General features: G+C 46.3%; 1 protein-coding gene across 1 annotated transcript in view; it reads left to right on the top strand.

The window, feature by feature from the left end:
* The first annotated feature begins 418 nt into the window (after positions 1–418).
* GRIK4 (glutamate ionotropic receptor kainate type subunit 4) overlaps positions 419–22,031 on the top strand; it is a 112,322-nt gene continuing 90,709 nt past the window's right edge. The window contains exon 1 of the mRNA XM_030464681.1: positions 419–548. Within this exon, the coding sequence (XP_030320541.1) occupies positions 467–548 (82 nt within the window). The 5' untranslated portion in view covers positions 419–466. The remainder of the gene's footprint in view (positions 549–22,031) is intronic.

The raw sequence follows: 22,031 nt of genomic DNA, 5'->3' as shown, positions 1-22,031 counted from the left end.
ATGTGCTGTCCTATTCTAAACCCAAAAGTCATTATTATATTTTAAGTTGCAGGCTGGTTTGAATGAAATAATAGAAGTGTGGGGGGAGGAAGAAAAAGATAAATTAGCAATGTGATTCAGTATTGATTTCCACTTGTTTTTTGTGGAAATGCTAAAAATGCCAAGATGAAATATTTGGACTTTTCCTTGTGATCCTTTTCCATTTTTTTTTTTTTGTTTTTTTGTTAGAAACTCTTTGCCCAGTTTGACTCCAGTTCCTGAATAATTCATAGTCTGTAAATAGCTTCCTCCTCCTCCTCCTTTGGTAAATAGACTTCTTTGTCCCAAGTGCTTGGCAAGCTGGGAGCAGTGTCATCCTGCTGAGCTGCTGGTTGGGGAGCAGAGGTGCTCAGGGGCTGTGTGTTCTCTCCCTGCAGAGTTATGTCATGCCCAGACCACCAAAGGGCTCCATGAGGATTTATGGAAGATGCCCCGTGTCTTGGCACCTCTGGTGCTCCTTCTGCTGTGGCTGATGAGGATCACTGCCAGCCCCCATTCCCTGAGGATTGGTGAGTACAAAGCTGGCTCTGCCCTGTGTTTAACCATCCTGACACTCTCTGTTTGGATCACTTTGTCTTGCTGTGCTGGGATGAGGGAAGCCCAGCTGGGATGCTGGGATGAGGGAAGCTTGGTGCTGGTGGGGGTTCTGCTCCTGCCTTGGGCTCGTCCTCCCTGCTCAGGTTGGGCTGAGTTATGTGCTGCTGGGTCTCCCTTGCATTTGGGGAATCTTCCCTCCTTTATTTTGTAAAGGAAAACAACCTTGTGTAAAGGAAAAACAACCCTTGGTGGGGTATTGTGGATGTATTGGCATGGATTTTCGTGGAGGTAATGCCACCTGATGGGAATCTCCTCTATAAACTGGAAGTGAAATCCACTCCTTGAAGAGGCCCCGAGGAATGAAACTTGCACCCACCCCCCAAGTCCTGCTTCCCTTCCTCAGTTCCACACAGAAGGAAATAGGTTTTTGCCACAGAATGATTTGTCCCCAGATTCATGAGCAAGGAGTGTTTGAGCCCAAACTGAACTTAGTTAAGTGGTGCCACAGGAACATTAATAACTCCAAAATGCTGCATTTTTATGAGCCCTATGCATTTGGGTTCCTTTGGGCTTTATTAAAAAGTGTTCAGGAACAGGCACCATCATCTTTGCTTGCTGCCTGGGAGGATTAGGGAAAAGAAATGCATCCAGAAACCTTGTAATGAAACTTACTTTGTAGTATTGACACTTTGCTCTGCTGCTTAGAAAGAAAACTGCTTCTCCTGCCTGTTCTCTCCGGAGCTCCTACCTGGTTTTATTAACCATTTGTTGCAGATAAGAAGCTAATCTATTCCTGTCCCCCTTTTGCAACTTTCCCAGGTGACACTTGAAGCAAAATTACTTCTCCCCTCTGCTAGTGGAGCATGGAACAGCTCAGAAATATGGGAAGGGAGGGTGTGTGGTGGCAGGAGCCCGGGCAGAGTGTTTTATGTCCCCCAGCTGTGATTCATGTGGAGATGCTTCATAGCCTCAGCTCTGCAGACTGCATTTCATGTTGATGGGCAGATCCTCCCCTGGAGCTAGCAAGGAGGGATGGGCAGTATATTATCAGGATGCTGAAGGTTTGCAGGTTCTTCATTATGCCTGGTGCCCCAGTCCTGTCCTTCCGTGGGGAAAATGCTGTGGGTGCTTGGGAGTGAGAGGGGAAGGGCAGGAGAGGGCTGCAAACCTGGCTGGGAACTGACCTGGCTGTCCACGTCCACTTGAAGTATTAAAATACTTGCAATATTAAAATACCTGAAGTATTTTAAAATATTTGAAGCATTATTTAGTACTTGAAGTATTATAAATTTGCCTTTCTCCTGTTCTCAGTTACCTAGTTATATAGTCATCAGTTTCTGCCTTTGCCAGTGATACACTGACAAAATGAGGTGTTTTTTTTTCTTATCTCTCTGGATCAGTGATTTCTTTCTAATGGATTGGCAAGAATAAGGATGGTGGTAAGGTCATGATGCAGACTCCCTGTTTACAAGGAGTCCCATGGACAAGACAAAGGGCAATGGGCACAAGTTGCTCCTGGGGAGATTCTGTTTGAACATGAGAGGAAAATTTTTCAGTGTGAGGTCAGTCAGACACTGGAATGGTCTCCCAGGGATTTGCCCACTTTGGAAAGTTTTAAATCTCAGCTTGATGGAGTGCTGAGACATCTCATAAACAATAATATTAGAGGGGTTGGATGAGATGATCCTTGAGGTCCCTTCCAACCATTCTATGCTATGACCTCCACCCTGAGGGCACTGGAGAGGGATGGAACTGTGCTTTTGTCTTCCTGGCAGAGGACTGGCAAAGAAATCTGTGTTTTGCTGCACTGGGGGCAGGACGGGCTGCTCTGCTGCCCTCCAGGGCTCAGAATATTCAGGGGTTCCCCAAATGGAGAGGGTGATGAGTGCTGTGAGACCACATCAGTGCTGACCCCTGAGGGTAGGTGAGAAGAAGCCAGGCTGTCCCTGTGTTCAGGGGACACAGGAGCAGCTGCTCCCAGGAAATCTGGTTTTTGGTTTTGTTTCTTTAAGGCACGGTTTTATTATAACAATATAGCCAGAAAAAAAAAAAAGAAAAAAAAAAAAAGAAAAGTTAATAAAAATAAAGTACAAAATAAAAGGAAAGGAAAAAATATTACTAGCAACTCTGAAATCATTCCCAAATGAATGCTTTTGGCAAGGCAGGGGGATATGGTATCTAGCAACATAAATCAATGCACTGCATAGAAAAGGAAAACACACCAGCAGGAGCATTTAAATATTCAAAGAAAATGCAAGCTAGCATTTAAAACAATTCTGAAAGCCATCTGGTAACAGACTGCTCAAATGGATAGTTATTTGATTAGTTCTGGGAGGTGGACCTGGGCAATGCCATGTCTGGTTTCTTCACCAAGGGCTGAAGCAGGCACAGTGATGCTGAGTCAGGGGTGCTTGGCTTTTATACCAAGAACTCAGCTTCCCTACTGCTGCTTTCTTGGGGTTTGAAGTGGATCTTGGCCCTGGTATTTCTCCGTGGAGTTTCTTGGCACTAGGTTGCTTCATCTTGGAGCACAGAGTGACAGGAAGTTTTGCTGGCCTGGATGGGACAAACAAGGAGTGTTGCATTGCAGAGAGCTTCAGAGGCATCATCTGTGCAAAAAAATGAACAGAATAGGCTGCAGGGTGACCTTCCCTGTGACTTTGGCATGCACAGGTACAATCTGTACCCCATCCTATGCTCTATTTCTCTCCTGGATACATAGGAAAAATTACACTGGTAATTTTTTTTTAATTATTATTTTATTGCTATTATTTTTTTATTCTTAAGCTGCTTTTTCAGCCTTAAATTTTGTGTGCTCCCTTCTCATCCTGTCCTGGAGAAAGTCTCCTATTCACATCGTTCTGGAGACCTTTGGGGGGAAAAGCACTGACCCACTTGGTGTATGCCAAACAGTATGTAAGGAATTCCCTCAAGGCATCAGGAAAAAGCCAATGTATATCCTATCAAAAAGTCCTGGGAGCAAAACCCAGGTGCTTGCCCATCCCCACCAAACCCACAAAAGCCATCAGCTTCCCCCTGCCCATCCCTGTGCCAGGGCAGGAGTATGGATGGAGCAGAGTGCTCTGGACTCTCCCCCAGCTCTGGTTTCCTGCAGCATCCACTGGCTGTAGAAATAATTCTTTGTTTTTGCTTTTTTTTTTTTTTTCTTGTTTGTTCACTCATGCTCAGTGAAGTGTCAGGAAATTAACTTGAGTTATTCACCAAGTTATTTACTTGGTCTTACAGAGCAGACCATCCGAGCCTTAAATTGGTATTCTCTTGTTAGATTCATTGAGTCTACTGAGAGTTCATTTAAAATTCATATACAGGCAGAGCTGGGGTTTATCCCTGGAATTGCCCTAAGTAGCAGTGGCCTCAGCAGCACTGCAGTGTGCTGACAAACCCCTTCCAAGGTCTCCTTCAGCCCTGCAGATCTTTAGGGTGCTCTTTTCTGCAGTTTCCTCTAGCTACCCAACTTCTTTCCTGCCCTCTACCTCCTCTACCTCACAAACTTTATACAAAAGGTGCAGCCCAAGCATTCCGAGTATTTTCTTAGGTTTTCCCACCCCATTCCCAGGAAACTCAGGAGTTTGCAGCAGTGCTGTCTCAGTGCTTCCACAAGAGAAGCAATGTGAATACAAACTGATGGTGGGAAGTCACTCCATGTGCCAGCCTGGGACATTTCTACTTGTTCCTAGGCATGTTTCCCAAAATCTGGAATACCTAAAGGGCTGTGGCTTTCCTGAATCTACTCTGTGTAGCTTTAATGTCAAGATAATGTTCTTGGGATGCTCCAGGTTAGGGGAAATCACTGGGATTTAGCTGTGCATGCTGAAGTAGGTGGGAAAAGGCAGGTTGGAGCCTTGCATAAAGGTTTTTTGGCATCACTCTGGTTGCTTGGTGCCCCTCGATTTCCTGCTTACCATCCTGTCACAGAGCTGTGTAGCAGAGCATCACTTGTGTGGTCTTGCATCCCCATCTAATTCCCTTCCCAAGGTGCTTAGGACATTGTTTAGTGAGGTCAAGGCCCCATAGCTGCCTGGTGTCCTTCTGTCCAGTGTAGTTTGGGGCTGGAGCAAGGAAGAAGCCCTGAGCATTAAAATGTGCAAGGCAAAAATGAACAATAATGGCAATGAACAGAATTGGGGAGCATTTAGTTCAGCTTCCTGAGGATATCCATAATTCTCCTGAAGGCACTGGAGACAACATTCCACAAGGCAGAGTGTTATTAAACATTTTAAAGGGGGATATGATGTCCCCTGATGATGCAGTCGGTCCCCCTGATGCTCTAGAAGAAAAATGGCCATGTCAGCTGCTGGGGTAGGAACAGCTCTCCTTGCAGGTGTGTGGTTTGAGATAAAGGGAAGCACAACTGTGTTCTGGGACACAACTGTGCCTTCTTCAGCAGGCAGGAAGGGTTGTGGCTTTGTGGGGGGTTGGCTTGTGCCAGCCCCAGTACCCCCAGATCCTGACTGGAGCAGCTGGCACAGCTGGAATCCCCCCTGCACTCACCTCTGCTTTTGACACAGACAAAACACAAACTCCTTTCCTTGCACAGTGCTGCTTTGTGATGTCCCCAGGGCTTTTGGGGATGATGCAGCTGTGAGAAGCTGCTGGCCCTCAATTTGCTGTTCCCCAGCAGAGCCTGACCTCTGCTTTGAGCCCAGCAAGGCTGCTGCCATCAGCCTGAAGCACAGCCCAAGCAATCTGTGAGCCTCACACCGTGGTGCTGTTGCTGGAAAACCTTTCTGCTTGTAATTACAATTAGTGTTTAAGCAGATGAAGCTTCTGGTAGGGGTTAGGAGACTTTCTGCCAGCTGTCCCACCAGTGAAGGAGCAGAGGTGCTGCCTCTGCAGGAGGGGGCACAGCTTAGGGCTCATTCCTTGCCAGAAAGCAGCAGATGGGGAGGGGAAGGGGTGGGAAGAAACAAGTTGCTGAGCCCTAGGTGATTACCTGGCATCTCTGTGCATGCACCTATCTGCTTTTAAAGCATTATAAGGGAATCATCTGCACTGGTCACCATGGAGAGACAGTGCCTAAGGTTGTACCTGCAGTGCTTGTTAGACATCCATGGGCAGGACCCATGGGTTGAGGGGTACCTCGTGGGCACAAGGGATGGAGAAGTGGTTAACTCTTTGCCAAGGTGCATCTGGAGAAATGAGGGATGAATCCATGCTGTCCCGATGCTGCATGGCTATGACAATGTAACGTTTACAGCTGGGTTGGCATTAAATGGGAGTAAATGCTTCCCATGTGGATTTTGGGGTCCTAGTTCCTGGAAACCCAAGCTAAAGGCTTTCCCAGGGGTGCTCCATGGCTTTCCACAAGTCCACAGAGCAGCTGCCCTTCTCCTGGACACCTTTCTCAACTTCAGTTCTAGCTTCAGATCAGTCCTCTGCTCAATTCATGTCTCACTGGTCTTATTTGAGCACTCGTATATTGATTTTATCTTATTTTTCTAAAAAGGCTTTCACATTTCATTCAGGACTTTCCAAGAATCTAAGAATCGAAAAAAATAGAGGAGTGTGGAGAGAGGGGGAGGAGGAGGAGAGGTATCCACATCTCTGTTGATGCATGATAGTACATTTGTCTGGCTGAAACACTGTAAATGTTTAATTTCCTCCAATATTAAAAAGGCCCAGTTAAGTTCATTAAGGTGAAGTAGATTCACAGTTAGTTGTCATTTGCTGCTGAAGAGCAGTGAGAGGTGGAGAAAAATACAATATTAATTTGTTAACTATTTGCCCTTTTAATTCTGTTTTCATTATTCTTCCAGGATACTGATATTTTATTTATGTTTTCCAAGTTATGTGCATAATCTTAATTTTTTCCAAAAACCTCAGTGCTGTAGATACCAGGCCCTTTCAGCAATGCCTTTTCCAGACTTGCCCTTTGATTCTTTGCACTTCTCTCCAGGTGCTGCTGTTTTTACAGCACGAGTGGCTAACAGTGCCCCATCTCCTGACCATCCCTTCCCCATCCTGAGTGGTCATAAAAAAGGATGAAATGAGCCTTTTTTTTTTTTTTTTTTTTTTTTTGTCCAGAAAAAGGCTCTTCAAAGCTCTTCAAAGAGATGCCTTATGCTGCTGGTGACTGCTGCAGTCCCTTATCTAACCTGCTCTTCTCTGATCAGATAAAAAGTGGTTCTCAAATGCTTTTGATGTTGGATGCCAGGGAGGAGCATTCAGGCTCCCTGCACCTTGAGGTTGGGATCTGGGCAGAAGGTGGTTGCTGGGTGGTCTCTGCCTGCAGGCTGGGTTTGCTTTCTGTTCCTCCTGCCTCTGCAAATGTTATTTTTTTCCAAGGGGTGTCTTCTCCCCCCCCCTGCAGAGGCAGGAGGCTCATTAGCACCATCAAAGTGTGAGTTAAAACTGGGGGGATAAAGTGAGGGCTGCTGAGAGAGGAGCCCTGGGAGCAAGGAGGGGGAATTGGGCTGAGCTGCAAGCCAAGACTTGGGGGATGTACAAGCCCTGCATCCCTGCTGCCTTTTGCTTTGATTTTAAACAGTGAGGGGCCCGTTCAGCACGCTGACTGAGGGCTGGGTACCAAAGAGAAGGAGAGACTGATGGTTTCTTCTGCTACAGAGGTTTCTTCATGAATTGCCTGTGATCAGGAGAAAATGTATTTGAGACTGAACTGCCTGCCCCAGGGACCCTTCGTGGAAGAAACAGGGGCTTGGTGCAAAGTGGGATGACCTGATCTATGTGCCTTAGCCATGCTGGCTCTGTGGGAGAAGGATGCCCACGGCATGTGCCTACTGGCCACAGGGGCTGCCCCACTTGCCCGGGCAGGCTGTGCCCATTGCATCACCTGGGGGACCAGTGTGGGAGGGAATTGTGCCTCTCTGGGCTGTAATTTTGCCACAGAAAGCATAATGAGCTCCTGGTTTACACCTAAGGCATCCAGCACTGTGATAATATGGATAATATAAGCAGATTTAGCTCCTGGATGGATGCTGCAGGGCATGGAGTGAGGAGAGGTGTGGGTTCAGGGAGGCAGAGTCTCTCTTTATGTGTTTTGCACCTCTGTGGCAGAGTTGTTTTTAGTGATCTGTTGCTGTTCCTTTGTGTCTGAGAGGCAGGCTACATTGTACATCCCAAGAGGCCTTAAGCTTTGTTTTGATTCATTATATCTCCACGTATCTATTATATAGGTATAGATCTCACTGTGCAGAGCATCTGGAGGGGGGAGCCAGCTGGCAGTTATGGAAAAAGAGCCCTGCAAGTCAGCATAGAGCTCTGTTTTTTTCATTTGCTTGTCTAATGAAAGTTCCTTGCTCACCAGCATGGGTAAAGCTGCTGCCCTGTGCTGGGCTGATTGTAGATCTGGAAGGTGACTGAGTTCCAAGTAGGTGCTAATTCAGCAGGAAGAGGAAAATTTACTTTGAGGAGCCAGGGATGGAGAGGTTTGTCACTGCAAAGGTCAAACCTCTCTCTTTCAGGGTTGCAGGATGAGTGCCAGGGGCTGGACAGGAATAGGTGCACATCTGGGGTTTTGCTTCAGACATCCCAGAACCAAAGGTCAGGACCTGCGAGTCTTGTAACATATTTTCTATCTAAATACTGTTACTTGCCTCCGGGCAGCACTTTGTGTATTCGACCACAGAGCCTTTTTTAGCACAGGTCTTTTTATTTCATAGTCATTGCAAGAGCTACTCTGTCACTTCTTTCATTATTTTTTCATATATATGTATGAATAAAAAAGTCAATTACATGAATGAAAGATGCTTGGTTCCCTGCCTAAACAGCTGCCAAAATTAATTCCAACTCGGAGCCAAACTCAGCAAAGCTGGAATTTCTGCAGAAAGCTCCAGTGCAGCATGAGATAGGTTTGTGCATCAGTCTGCATGACAGATGACTGCTGCCCAGCCCCTTGCCCCTGGCTATCTGTGTGGGCAGCTGAGGAAGGATGGATTTCACAGCTCTGTGGTGAGCTTGACTTCACTGTGGAATAAACCTGAATTAAATATATTTAGCAGTCCCTTCCTGGAGTGAGTGCCATCACACTGCAAAGCAGTGCTCACTTGATAAGAAAGCAGCTGCCTTGGCAGCTCAGGGCACCTGAAAACTTAGTGCCAGCATCAGCAATGCTTTGAGCTTCAAGTTTGTTCCTCCTCACGCACTGATTAACTTACATTTAAAGAGCCTCTTGAACTGAACAGGAGATTCTGGGGGTAAGGGAAGGAGCTGGGTTGAGTTACAAAATTGGAATAAGCATGCAGGGGAGGCAGGAGCCCTGTCCAGGCTGACTCTGGAGGATGGGGCACCTCTGGATAGATGGCTGGAGGACATGGGTGCTTGCTTTTAGGGAGATGCATGTCTGTAGTGACTGTGACATGTTTTGGAGGTTGTTTTCAGGAAGTGAGGTGGAGAGTAGCCTTGCAGATTAAAGTAGTGGCCCAAGTTTCTCAAGGTGAGTTGAGATAAAGCTGAAGTTGATACCAGTGAGCTGTTCTAAGCATCCTGAGAAGGCAATCTGGAGTATGGCAGATGGGAGACAGCAAGGCAGCTCCAGCTTGTAACAGTCTGGTGGAGCAGAGCTGAGATGCTCCCACTGTGAGTGCAAGGTAGGATTTCTTTCTTTTTCTTTGATCTGCTTTCTGTTCAGAGGTTTATTCCTCATTCTCCTGTTGGCAACTTCACTCGACCTTGCTTGGTGGAGATGTGGGGGCTGCAAACTCAGGACCAGCTCCTCTGGATGCAATGTGTGCAGTGCTCAGCTCAGGGAGGTGGTGAAGCCCTCCTGCTAGCATTAGACACTGCAGGACACTGTTGGGAAACCTTCCCAAAAAGGGTGCTTTTGACCTGGGAGGGCACTTCCCTCCAGTGCTAACTGCTTGGGGCTCAGTTTAAGATAAACACACCCCTGTAGAGCTAAAAGCCCAAATTGTCCTGGCATGGATTCAGAAGCTCCAGCTCTTGATATCCAGGTGTTTTGAACCTAGAGCATTTGAAAAAGTCCCAATCCTAGAAGCAGAGAGCAACCTTGTGACAAAGAAGGTGAGACAGATCCCGGTTCTTGCTCCTCTTCTCCCTCACTGGGATGAGATTGAAGCTGTTGGATGAAATTACTGAAAAAAAAAAAGTGCTGAGGAAAAATGGAAGGCTGGAAGAGGAACAAAAGCAGATGCTGATATGTCAGCACAGAGGTGGACTTGAGCGTGCAGTGAAAAGGGAATAACAGGAGGGATCTGCAGCTTTGCCCTGTATTTTCCAGCTCTGCCCAGGGTTATAAAGGCTGGGGATGTAAGAAGGCTGCAGGGAGGGATGGCTCATCTTCCCAAAGACACCACTAAGGGATTCCTCTTGTAGGGTTTTGGAGAGACTAAATGGAACTTTATGTGAAAATGATGGCTGAATGTCATTTCTTTTGTCAAAGACAATTTTGGGAGCTGGAAAGTGCTGAAAGAATTCAGATTGTTAAATGGAAATAAGTCTGCTTGGTTGAGATGAAATAGGGTTTAAATGAGGGAATTTATCTGTGGGTTACCCTTGTTAGAGCACTGCCTTATTTAATAATCTGAGTTTTAATCTGTTTTAATCTGCTGCAGGGATTCCTGAAGGAAAAGTTTAGCCTAGGGGTAGATGTATGTGATGATGGGGAAGGACTGGCTGTGCCAGCATTCTCCACAATCATTAATTTGCTCATGAGTGCTTTGTATTTCATGAGGATCTTGTTTGCTGCTCAGTGAGTGGCTTGATCTTCGTTCAAGCTTCCTGGGTAGTTCTTTTTTTGTGCTGGCAGAATAGGAGCCCACTTCTGGTTGGGTGATACCTGTTTTGAGCATCCTGGGGAGGACTTCTAGCATGGGACCACGCAGCAGTTGGTGCTTCCTGGGGTAAATGTAGTCCTGCCTCTCCCTGAGCAAGGGGAGTTAAGTCTTGCTGTGTATCTAGGAGGCAAAGAGAGAGCTGGGAATCTTAAGGGCTGCAATTTCATTGCAAAAGTCTAGTAATTATTGATGGGCACTGATTATCTGCTTCTGCAAGAGGAGTTCCACTGCAGAGGAGCAACCAAGTACCCTTAGCTAAGTTCAGTGGCCACCTGACTTAATGCAGATGTCACCTGTCATCTTCCAGGTGTTTCTGACCCATCTCTCTTTAGTGGGAGTCACCAAAGCATAACTGCTCCAGATGCTTCTAAAAGTGCCTGTGGAAGGAAGAGCTGATCTTAGTGCTGAGCAGTTGGTTTTTTCCAGCACTGGGGGACTGCTCTTTGCTGTCAGAACTGGAACCTGAAGCTGGCAGTTTGTGTCACATAGGAAGGGGACATGGCTTAGTGGGGAGTTCCTAAATGTAAGGTACAAAAGGCTAAAGGGATGAGGTTTGGTTTTCCTCTGAGGTTTCAGAGTGTCTTATATTCTGTATGTGGAAAATTCAAGAATTTTCAAGCTGTTTTCAGCCAGTTCTGAGAGACAAATCAACTCCGAAGGGTCTTTATTTTTCCATATATTTTTTCCTTGCTGGGGGATTGCTGTTCACTGCCCTGCCTTGTAGCACAGAGCAGACTCCCTGTAGCTCATCTGTATTTGCTGTGTCCTCTGGAATAATTCCTGGTTTCATATCTTGGAAGTGCAGGCCAGGTTGAGTTCCTGAGATCTAGCCTGAGGCTCATTCCACATGAGTTTATGACTTCTGTAATCTTGCAAAGCCCAAGGGATAATGAAGTCTGAAAAGGAGTAATGTGGTGTCAGCTTGGGTTTGTCTCAGGATCTCCTATTTCATTATAGATTCCTCCTCCTTCCCAGCCCTGATCTGTGGTTCTTCTGCATGGCAAGAGGAATCCACTAACCTGTTTCTGTCAGGATCAGCTGTCCCAGCTGGAGGGTTTTGTAGCTTCTTACAGAATTTATGGGTACTGAGGCACATGTGTGTTCAGCAGCACATTTGTATTCCTCCACCTCGTCCCAGATCTGCTTCATGGGTATCTAATTTTGCCCTGGCAGGATGCCCCTAACCACTCTTCTTCAGAAAAGAACTTTTCCTGGTTGTGTTCAGCAGCCCTGCACATCTTCCCATTGGAACAGCAGCAGGAGATGCTGTTCCAAGATGATAAAAGGAATGGAACATCTCCCATATGAGGAAAGGCTGAGGGAGCTGGGGCTCTGCAGCTTGGAGAAGAGAATGAGGGGTGAGCTCATCAATGTTTATAAATATTTAAGGGGTGAGTGCCAGGAGGATGGAATAAAGCTTTTCTCAGGGGTGCCCAACAACAGGACAAGGGGCAATGGTTATAAACTGGAGCATTGGTGGTTCCGTAGAAATATTAGGATGAATTTTTTCACTGTGAGGGTGACAGAGCACTGGACCAGATGCCCAGGGAGGTTGTGGAGTCTCCTTCATTCAAAGCCCACCAGGATGTGTTCCTGTGTGATCTGCTCTGGGTGATCCTGCTCTGGCAGGGATATTGGACTCAGTGATCTTTCAAGGTCCCTTCCAACCCCTCACTTTCTATGATTCCATAGTTTCTAAGTCCATTCTCTCACTTGGCTTTGGCACTTCTGAACATTTTGTTCTACATCCCTTGCACAGAACACCTCTTGGCGGTCTCAGACCTTTGCCACTCATTATCTGTTGCATTTTTATCCTTTTCAGTGGCACGTGGAATTTTTGGCATGTGTATTTCACTGGGGTGCTTTATTATTCCAGGCATGCCCAGAAATGCCACGATCTTGATGATCAGACAAAATAAAGCAAAATAACAGCTGAATTGGCAGTGAAATATCTTGTGGTCCTCATGCAGAGTCTTAGGCATCCCTTGCAGAGGCCACCCCTGATGTTTTGGTGTGGCTGAGGAGCAAAACCAGGGTAGGATACAGGGGGCTGAGCACTTGGGTTTTGCAGCAGAAATCTTGTTTTCGTTGTGCTGTCTGTGCTTGAAAAGCCTTTTCTTCTCTCATGAGTTTAAATCCCACGGAGCATCTCATTAGGAACAAATGATGCCTCAGGCAAGTGGAGCTATAGAAAAGTAATCTTTATTAAGCACCCTCAGTGGTCAGAGTTACTCGATGAGCTGCAGAGTTTTATTTGCAGGCAGTTTGGGTTGGCTTTTAGTAGGCAAGCACTTTGAACTTCCTCTCCTCGTCTCTAGGTTACTGTTTTCTATTTCTGTATGTTTTCAGTCCCTGCAGCCCTGCAAATACTGCTGGTAAAACTCCTGACACTGGGAGCAAAATAAATGGAAGAGTCTGGGTGTGCGTGGGTCATGCTTGGAGCAGGGGATATAAGGTGACTGCAGGGCATCAGGAATTGCCCTGAGCAGGACAGAGGTTGAGGTGGGAAGTTCTTCTGCCTCTGGATGCTTCATTGCTGCCTTTTGGGGCCACCAGGAGAGAAGGACCTCCTGGTGCAGCCACCCTGACTGCCTCTCCATGGTGACACAAACAGAAAGCTGGACAGCTGCTTCTCTTTTATCTCTGGACTTTGCAAGTTCCCCACAGGTGATAGAAAACAAGCTATGAACTGTAGGCTATGAACTCCTGTATTTATAGATGGAGGCAGGCCCAGTCTCATCCTCTGCTTGAGTGATATCAGGGCTTCTTTTAATTTTTTTTAATTTTTATTCCCTGTAATATCTCATTTACTTAATAGTCTGCAGTTGTTCTGGAGGAGCAGTCACTGCTTATCAAGGAAGAGTCTCTTGGTTCATGCCATAGGAAGAATTTTCAGGCCCTGGCTAGCAGCAGAGAGAGACTTTAGAGCAGAATTTCATGGCACTAGTCATGCTTTTGAAAGCTGTGTCCCAAGGCTTAGGGAATCAATTAACCTTAAAAAGATTTGGTGGCTTGGTTTAGAAGAACACCAGCTTTAAGTGTTTCCTGCTCCTGGAACAAACTACCTCTAGCATGAAGCATGGATGCTTTCTAACAGGAAAAGTGAAGTGAGAACAACAATAAAATGAAATAATGAAAAAAAAAATACATCAAAACTCCAGAAGAAATGGAAGAAAGAGCATCTGTGTGACTAACACCCGGGAGCCTGACTGAAAAACAGTCATTTGCTGAATATAGCTGTACACTTTTGTTTTAAATGTCCTGCCTCTATTCTTTGCTCTCCTCCACCCCCATTATCTGGAAACATTCCAGCATTATTCATGCTTGAAGAGACAGAACTGGCTCCCTGTGCTGCCCCAGCTACAGCCTGGAGTTCACTCTTGGCACTTGGAATATTGCTGCCTCTCTGCTGACTTGATGGATCCCTTTACCCGAGGTGGATTTTGCAGGTTCTCCAGTGGGAAAAGTGTCACCAGCTTCCTGACCAGGAATTCCTCACCACCAGGAACACCCATCCCAGTTTTGCAGTGGGCTCAAGGGGGTTGACTATTGCTTTCAGGTAGAGAAATGGAAAACAAAGTGAAATTAAATGGATTCACCACTTTTTCTTTCACCTCTCCTCTCTTTCCCTTCTGATTTTGGCAGCAGACTCCAGCCAAGTGTATACCTAAGTTTGGGGACATGTGGCTTGTCTGTATGGCAGAGCCATTTCCAGGAGAAATACCACACTCTGTCTTTCCCTTCTCAGAAGAATCTCTCCCCAGGCAGGAAATCTGAATGTAGAATGTTAAAAACAGAACCTGCAAAAGCAGAAACAGGCTGGGCTGTCTGTATTTCCTGGGTATCAATGCCTGAGTGGTGAGACCCAGTGGAGTTTGTCTCTCAGGGAGCAGCAGTGTCCTGTGGCTGTGGTTGTGGTACAGGGTTCTGCATCTGTCTGGGTTGATTTCTGCTTTTTGTAAACCTGGGCACGACACATCCATGCTTTAGATTTCAGTCCCAGCTAGCAAATCTGCTTCCTGACCTATAGAAGAAAAAAGGCAGCAATTATTTGTTTACTTGGTGCAATTTGCCTGTGTGAGCACTTCCCCAGAAGAGCCAGGCTAGGTGATTAGTAGAGGTTTATTTTATCTTCCTTGTCATCATTTTTTTTTAATTCAGTAGCACTAGATTTTTTTTTTATTTATTTTTTTATTTTTTTTGCCATTTGGAGTGGGCCTGAACCTCTTTAAATCTGTAACAGGAGGAAGCAACAGCAAAATCCCTGGGTCTGAATCCAGAAGGTGTTGTGAGGGAAGGAAGGTCATTGCCTAAATACCCACCCTGTCAGGGTGACAGAATCAAAAATCATTCCTTGCTCAGCAAAGCAGTGATGCACCAACAGATTTTTGTGGGCTGTAAGGCACAGTGGTCCCCTCTTTTTCCCACATTGTCCCTAAAAATCAGCCTGACCCTGCTTTGCTCTGTGTTTCTGTGGAAGCTGGGGGGTGACAAGTGTCTTGCAGACCACAAAAAACTCCCTTTTATGCTGAGATTATTCAACTAATCTGGTGATTATGGTAATAATCCCCTTTGCAATGGTGCCCCTCTCTGAGGAATTCTTCCCTTGGTGTCTTCCAAGTCCCAAATCACATTTTCTCCTAATGCTGAAGTGCTCTGTCTCCATCTAAGGCTCTCTCAAGGATCAGAGGTGTGCAAGCCCTCCAGTATTTATAGCTTCAGAGCCCCTGGTGAACCATCCACCTTATTGACCCTCTGACCCATGGCTTGGGGTAGGGATGGAGGCTCAGGGGCTCTTCTGTTGGAGAGGAGAGAGCTTTTCAAGCAGAGACAGCAAGATGGAACTCACCCACCAGCCCTGGGCACCATCCCAGCCTGGTCAGTGATGCTCAGGCTCTGTCACCTTGCTGGCTGGAGAGGTTGGATGCTTTTGGGTTGGGTTTTGTTGCCCAGAGAGGGCAGGCACCTGATGTGCAGCTGCCTCTGAGGGCAGGCAGGGAGGCAGTGATAGCAGGGCTGCTCTCTGAGCTCTAATCCCACTCCTTCTGCCAGCTACTTGGCGACAAATAAATATTTTGCTCACAACTCATTGGAGGTGGCACCTAACCAGATGTGCTCGCACTCACTACGGTAGGAGATTTATTTGGTTGTCCATTTATAGCTTTTTATTTTCTTCTGTCTTCCTCCCAACTTAATAGCACTTTGCTATCCACCAGGGTATACATTTTCTTCTGATTAAGTGCCATTTAGCCGGTGGCTGCTTGCTCATTTTACTTTTATGGACACATTTACAACAGCCCAGACAGAGGCACAAGAGCCTAGGAGCAAGGGTAAGGAGAGCAGAGAGTCACAACAGCTTGATTAGATTGGATTTTAATACAGTTTCCAGCTAAGCTGTATCAGAACTATTCCTCACAATAGAGATGCTGGGGATGCACAACTTCTCACCTGGTGGGACAGAACAGTGCAGCCTGGAGCCAGCTGGAGGCTTCTCCTCAAATCCTTGACCACCAAAGATGTTTAAGTTTTGCATAACTTGGAAATAGTCTCTCTGGGGGGTGGAGTGATTTTCCAGTTTTCGGCAGCTGCTAATTCGTTGCAGATGATGAGATAATTTATAAAGATTAGGACTGGTTTTCTTTTTGAGCTGTTATTGCTTGGCAATAAAACCACTCTTTTAAAAGGGGGAGTTTTCTCTAATTTTAGCCTTAGCCTTTTCTCTAGTTTTAGCCTTAACCAAGGCTAAAAGTGTATCAGCAGAGTTGAGGGAGTGTGCTTCTTACCCACACGTGGAGAGGTATTTCAGAAGTTCATCTGAACCATTAGAATGATTTCAAATTGAAAAGCAAATTTCTGTTCTGGAAAAAATAAAAATAAAATAAAAAAAAAATGCTTGATCATGTCACCTTGGTGGCCTGGGAATAGAAAAATCTTCTCCAGCAGGGTGTGGAAGCAGACAGCTTGGATTACGTGGGGGTTTTGGCAGTGAATCAGCAAAACAAAGGTCTCTTTTCCCTCCTTTCCCCAGGAGTGCCAGTGACTCAGTGCCAGCTCCCAGCATCATGCAGGAGCAGCAACTTGGGGAGAGTTACATGAGGAGTGTTTTGTCTCTTGTGAAGAGTGCCTGAGGGAACCAGGATGCTTGAAGCAGGGGAAGATGTGGAAGCAGAGGAGCAGGGAAAGGCTGAGCACACAGAACTGCTGATGTGGGGGCTTCCCAGGGCACTGGGGTTGAGATGTTATGGGGGGACTCACTCCCTATGGAGCTGGGGATGAGACAGGAGGGTGGGATTTGATCCTCATTCTGTGTCTGTTTGAAGGGGAGCCCCATGCTGTGGCCTCTGCAGCTCTCATGAGTGCTCTTTGCCTTTTTCTTTGGGCTAAGGGTAGGCTGAGCCCTTCAGAGCATGAGTGTTTCTGGCTGGGAACTGAGAAACAGGGGTGTTGCTCTTCTTGGTGTTTGGAAAAGCACATTCATTAGGCTGAAGAATGAATTTTCCCCAATCTCAGAAGGCTTCAAGTCCTTCATCAGGTTTCTAATGATTTTGTCACAGTGTTAGTCCCTCAGGTGAGTGGCAGCATTTTGATGGCAACAAATAAATCAAGTTTCTGCATAGATCAGCCAAAGGGGAGCCAAGCATGAGAACAGAAAACAATTCCTCAGCTTCTAAGGGAGGCTGCAGGGCTTGGATTCAGCCGTGGTGTGGAAGGGATCAGCCTGTGCCTGGGGGAGCCCTCTGCAAACCTTGGGTGTCCACATGGGACACAGGTTATCTGGTTTGGTTGGAGATGATGCCCAAGTTTCCATCTGGGATGGAGCACCCCCAGTATCCCTTGCTGTCCCCTGTCATTTACAGCAAGAAGAAATGTGCTTGGCAAAGTGTTTAATAGAAGGCAAATCCTGAGCAGAATGGAGAAGGTGGAGAGGATCTGTCACTCTGTGTCCCTCCTGGGAGGAGAACCAGAGGATGCTGAATAAGGCTGATAGAAGCCCAGCCCAAAACAAAGAGCAGGAGCTTGATTTTGTGCAATAAGGGATTGATATGTTGAGCTCAAAGGATGTTATAGTGGAGAAAACTTTAGTAGATTGAAAGGGACAGTGAGCAAGCACAGGGAAGAGAAAAACAAAAGTTATTAAGTGTATAAGCAACATTAGTTTCAGAAGTTTCCTAACCTGAGAGTAGCTGAAGGCTGGGAGGCTATTAGTAGGAATTATTGGATGGACTTCTGGTTTGACAGTAGCATTTGTCCTTACGAGCCAGATACAAAGCAGAGGCACAGAGAAAATGAAAGGAATTGCCTGTAGCAAGCTCTCACATTAGCACCTACAGCTCCCAAGTCCCAGTCCCATGTATTGTCCATCAAGACTGAAAGGTGGTGAAATTCAGCTGGGCTCTTAGCAAGATGCACTGGAAACTGCTGCAAGGTGATCAGTGAAGCCCTTTGCAGGAGAGATTTCCATAGGCCTGGCACTGGCAGCTGCTGCTTGAAATTATTCCTTGGAAGCAGAGTTGGTTTATACCTGTTTGGTTTTTTCTTACATGCAACAAAACGCCCTCCTCCCATTTCTGTAGCTGGATCTTCGTTTCATCATTTAATGCCACCCTTAAATAATCTGCTTCAATTCCAAACAAGTCTCTCTTGCACTTGATGGTGGAGCTATCCCCATCCTCTCCCCATCCTTCCTGCTCTCTTCATGCATCAGTTCTAGTTGCCACTTTTCTAGGAAAAGCATGTTATGTTCCTTCAAGCTGGATGTAGACATTGATACACAATATTTTCAGTGTTCTATTAGCCTCCCTTGGATCCCTTCTAATTTAAACATCTTTAATTTTATGGTTTGGGGTGCCTTGCTCTGAATATACACACAGAGCTGTCAGGGCAACCTCACTGAGGCTCCAGCAGGACTTACATCCAGGTCTTAGCTCATCTGTCATATATCCCTTTGAATCTTTCCTTCCTTTCTTCCTTCCTTTTCTATTTCAGTCTCTCATACACTGTTTTTCAAACCAGAAGTCTTCTGATGGTGCTGCCTGAAGCTGCATGGCCTCAGGCTTGTCAAACACAGCATCCTTCTCTGACCTCTTTGCTGGATTTGAGGAGGGATAGAAAGGGGAGGCAGCTGGTGCTTGTACACAGCCAGCTTTCCAAAGAAGGGTTTTGCACCAGGTTTCTGCTAGGAGACAAATGCATCTGGTCTGGGGAGGGGTTGGGAAACCAACCAGGAGAAGTGTGTGGATGTGTGAGCAGTGTTGTGATGGCAGTGGCAGACAGGTCGAGCTGCTTGCTTGGGTTTTGGCTATGGCTGGAGAAAGCAGAGGAGGGAAGGATGATGGAGAAAGCAGAGGATGGAAAGATGGTGGAGAAAGCAGAGGAGGGAAGGATGATGGAGAAAGCAGAGGAGAGAAGGATGATGGAGAAAGCAGAGGAGAGAAGGATGATGGAGAAAGCAGAGGAGTGAAGGATGATGGAGAAAGCGAAGGAGGGAAAGATGATGAAGAAAGCAAAGGAGGGAAGGATGATGAAGAAAGCAAAGGAGGGAAGGATGATGGAGAAAGCAGAGGAGGGAAAGATGATGGAGAAAGCAAAGGAGAGAAGGATGATGGAGAAAGATAATGAGGAGGGAACCAGGCCATCTCTCATAAGCAAATGGTGCTTGCTATTTAAAAGGAAAGAACAAAACAGCTCAGTCCCTTGCCCTTCAGGTTAATGAAATGAACACCTACTGAGGGCTGAATCAGAGACTCAACAACTTCATTACACGTGTGAAATCAATCACCATCACCTATCTCCCTTTCTATTGATCCATGCTGCAGAATGTGCTGGCAAATGGCTCTAAGCAAATCTTGGTCTGCTTAATATTGTTCATGTGCCATTTTCCTCAGGCCCCCCCAGAGAGGTGCTGAGCAGATTGGGCTCCTCCTGATGGGTCAGCCCTTGGTTGGGTTTTCTCTCTGGGTTCCCTGGAGGTGACCCCCCCATCAGCATGCTGGGGAGCTGCTGGCCAGAAGGTGTGCTTGGAGCAATGAGGCTACAAACTGAGCAGAAAGGTCAACTTGCCATGTAAAAGACCATACAGCTGGGTGAGAAGGGCCACTGAGATGAATTTGTAGCTTCTGGACTGCTGCTGGGAGGCTCGGATGTAAATGACAATGTAGCTAATAAGGTCTAATTGGCTATTAAAGAAGGAAGAGGCCCCAGAGAAGCTAAGGGCCAATTAACCCTGGGACCCAGGAGCTTGACACTGTATGGCTGTGCAATGATGTGTGCAGGAGCCTTTCATAAGTGGATATAGAAAAGGAGCAGTGGAGTTCCTCACCAAATCCTTCTGAACTAGCTTGGGATCTTTCAGACATGCAGCAAGTTTCAGTGTTCACTTGCTTTTGTAGAGGGGACTGGGTTTGTGGCTGACTGCTGTGGGCATCAGGCACAGATCTTTCTGAAGCTCTGGGGATCAGAGGGGCCCCAGTGGGATGAATCATCTCAGATGGCTTTTATTTCTTTCTTTTTTTTTTTTTTTTTTAAAAAAAAAAAGGAGCTAAAGGCTGTATTGTGTGGGACAGATCCACAGAGAAGCCTCATTCCTCCCATGTGTTACCAGCACATCAGTAGGAGGATGCAGTGGGGTCTGTGCTGGGTTACCCCAGGGGTGGTGACGCAGCTGGGGACCTGCAGGATGACAGGAGATGGGCTTTGGAGAGATTGTTTCTTCAGCAACCTGGTCCAAAGCCCACGGAAGTCAACAGGGGACTGTGGGAGGCTCAATCAATCATTCTGCCAAAAGCATCTTCTATGACTGGGGCCCTAGGGAGCCAGTGTTTTGACACAGGCTTGTCACTAATTTAATAAACAAATTCTGTCTAATGCCTTGGTCCTCTGATTGGTGCCTTTTAAAGGAAATTGGAGATATTTCATGTTGCAAAGCTACCTATTTTCATAACCTGTTTTTTCTGCAGACAAAATATGGGAAAGGGTGGATCTGCCCAGGGACTGGGACCTGCAGCCTTTCTGTAGTGTGGGCAGTGTGGCCTCTGATGGAGTCTATTGCTTTCCAAACCTTTATAGCCTGAGTCTGGCTTTGCACACAGCTGGTGGCATGGTGACCTTTCTCTTATTCCTCTTCCTCCCATTGATTTTCTTATTTCTGCATTTTTGCTGCTCTGAGCTTTGGCCATTCTGTGCTGCAGTGAGTTCAGTCCAGGCTGGAGATGAAGTTTGTCTCATGGGGTCAGAGGAGAGACAAGGATGATATTGTTTGTTTTCTGCTTGGCTTTTGGCAGAGTAGAGGGAAGGTACCACGAGTGTAGGGTCTGCTCTCATTTGCACACCCATGGTTTGTCTTGTTCCAGGGGCAGAAATAAGACTGATACCCTGATAAGAACACAATTCTTACTGTAGTTTTCCATGAGTAGAAGCCAAGAGTTACTGCCCTCATTTCCTGGTGATCCCCAAGGACGTTTTTCTCTCATTGTGTTCAAGAAGCAGATGGAAAGAAGATCTAGTGCTGACCTCAGCAGTACAGCCCAAACTGATTAACTTCTTGAAACCTGCCAAGCATCTTTTAGCCTGTCTGGGTCAGGACACTCCTATTGACCATCTCCAGCTAATGGACTTGCTGATTTGGGACTGAACTGGAGTTCTCCTTCAGGAGACCATCTCCAGCTATTGACCTATTGACCATCTCCAGCTAATGGACTTGCTGATTTGGGACTGAACTGGAGTTCTCCTTCAGGAGAACCATGCTGAATGGGCAGGGACCATGGCTTTGGGAGGTGGAGAGGGCACAAAGTGACTTTACCTCTGGACTCAGGTACAAAGAAGACAAAAGCTTCTCTTAGCCACAGAGGCTGAAGCTCTTTGCTGCAAGAATTTGTTCCAGTTTATCTGTCTCAAAGGAACACTTCAGAAATCATCCTGCCCATATGAGGTAGGTAACCTGATGAGTCTAATTTGGTGGTATGAAAACACAGGCACTTGGAGCTTTCTGATCCATGTTCTGGCTAATTAGATACACTTCCCCTGCTAGCTCCTGCCTGCTGTGCAGTGTTGCATGTGTTCAAACACCTATCAAGATCAGGAGGTGTCTATAGACATGAATTCTGGTTAATACATTTCTGGAGATGATGCTATTAGTTGTCAGCCTAACAGAATGTAGGATGTACCATCTCCAGCTGTACAGGCACCACATCCCTTGCTGGTTCTTCTCTCTTTGACAGCCCCCAAGCAGCAGCATGCAGGGGTAACTTTGCAGACTGTTTTCCTCTTTTGGCTTGCAGGTTTATTTATTTTAGTAACTTATTTTGTTAATTAGTTATTAATTCTAAGTATTGTATTATTATTTTAGTTACTAGTTATTGTAGCCTTCCTTTCTACAAGAAAGCTGGGGGGGGAGTTTTTAGGATGTCAGGGAGTGACAGAACATGGGGGAATGGATTCAAACTAGAGGAGGGGAGATTTAGATCAGATTTTAGGAAGTTCTTTACCATGGGGTGGTGAGACCCTGGCACAGGATGCCCAGAGAGGTGGTGAAAGCCCCATCCATCCCTGGAAGTTTTTAAGGCCAGGCTGGATGGGGCTCTGAGCAACCTGAGCTGGTGGGAGGTGTCCCTGCCTATGGAGAGGGGTTGGAACTGGATGATCTTGAAGGTCCCTTCTAACCTGAAAATTTTATGATTACAAATG

The sequence above is a fragment of the Calypte anna genome, chromosome 24, assembly GCF_003957555.1.
Source record: "Calypte anna isolate BGI_N300 chromosome 24, bCalAnn1_v1.p, whole genome shotgun sequence".
Taxonomy (NCBI): domain Eukaryota; kingdom Metazoa; phylum Chordata; class Aves; order Apodiformes; family Trochilidae; genus Calypte; species Calypte anna.
This window is presented reverse-complemented; position numbering and strand designations above follow the sequence as displayed.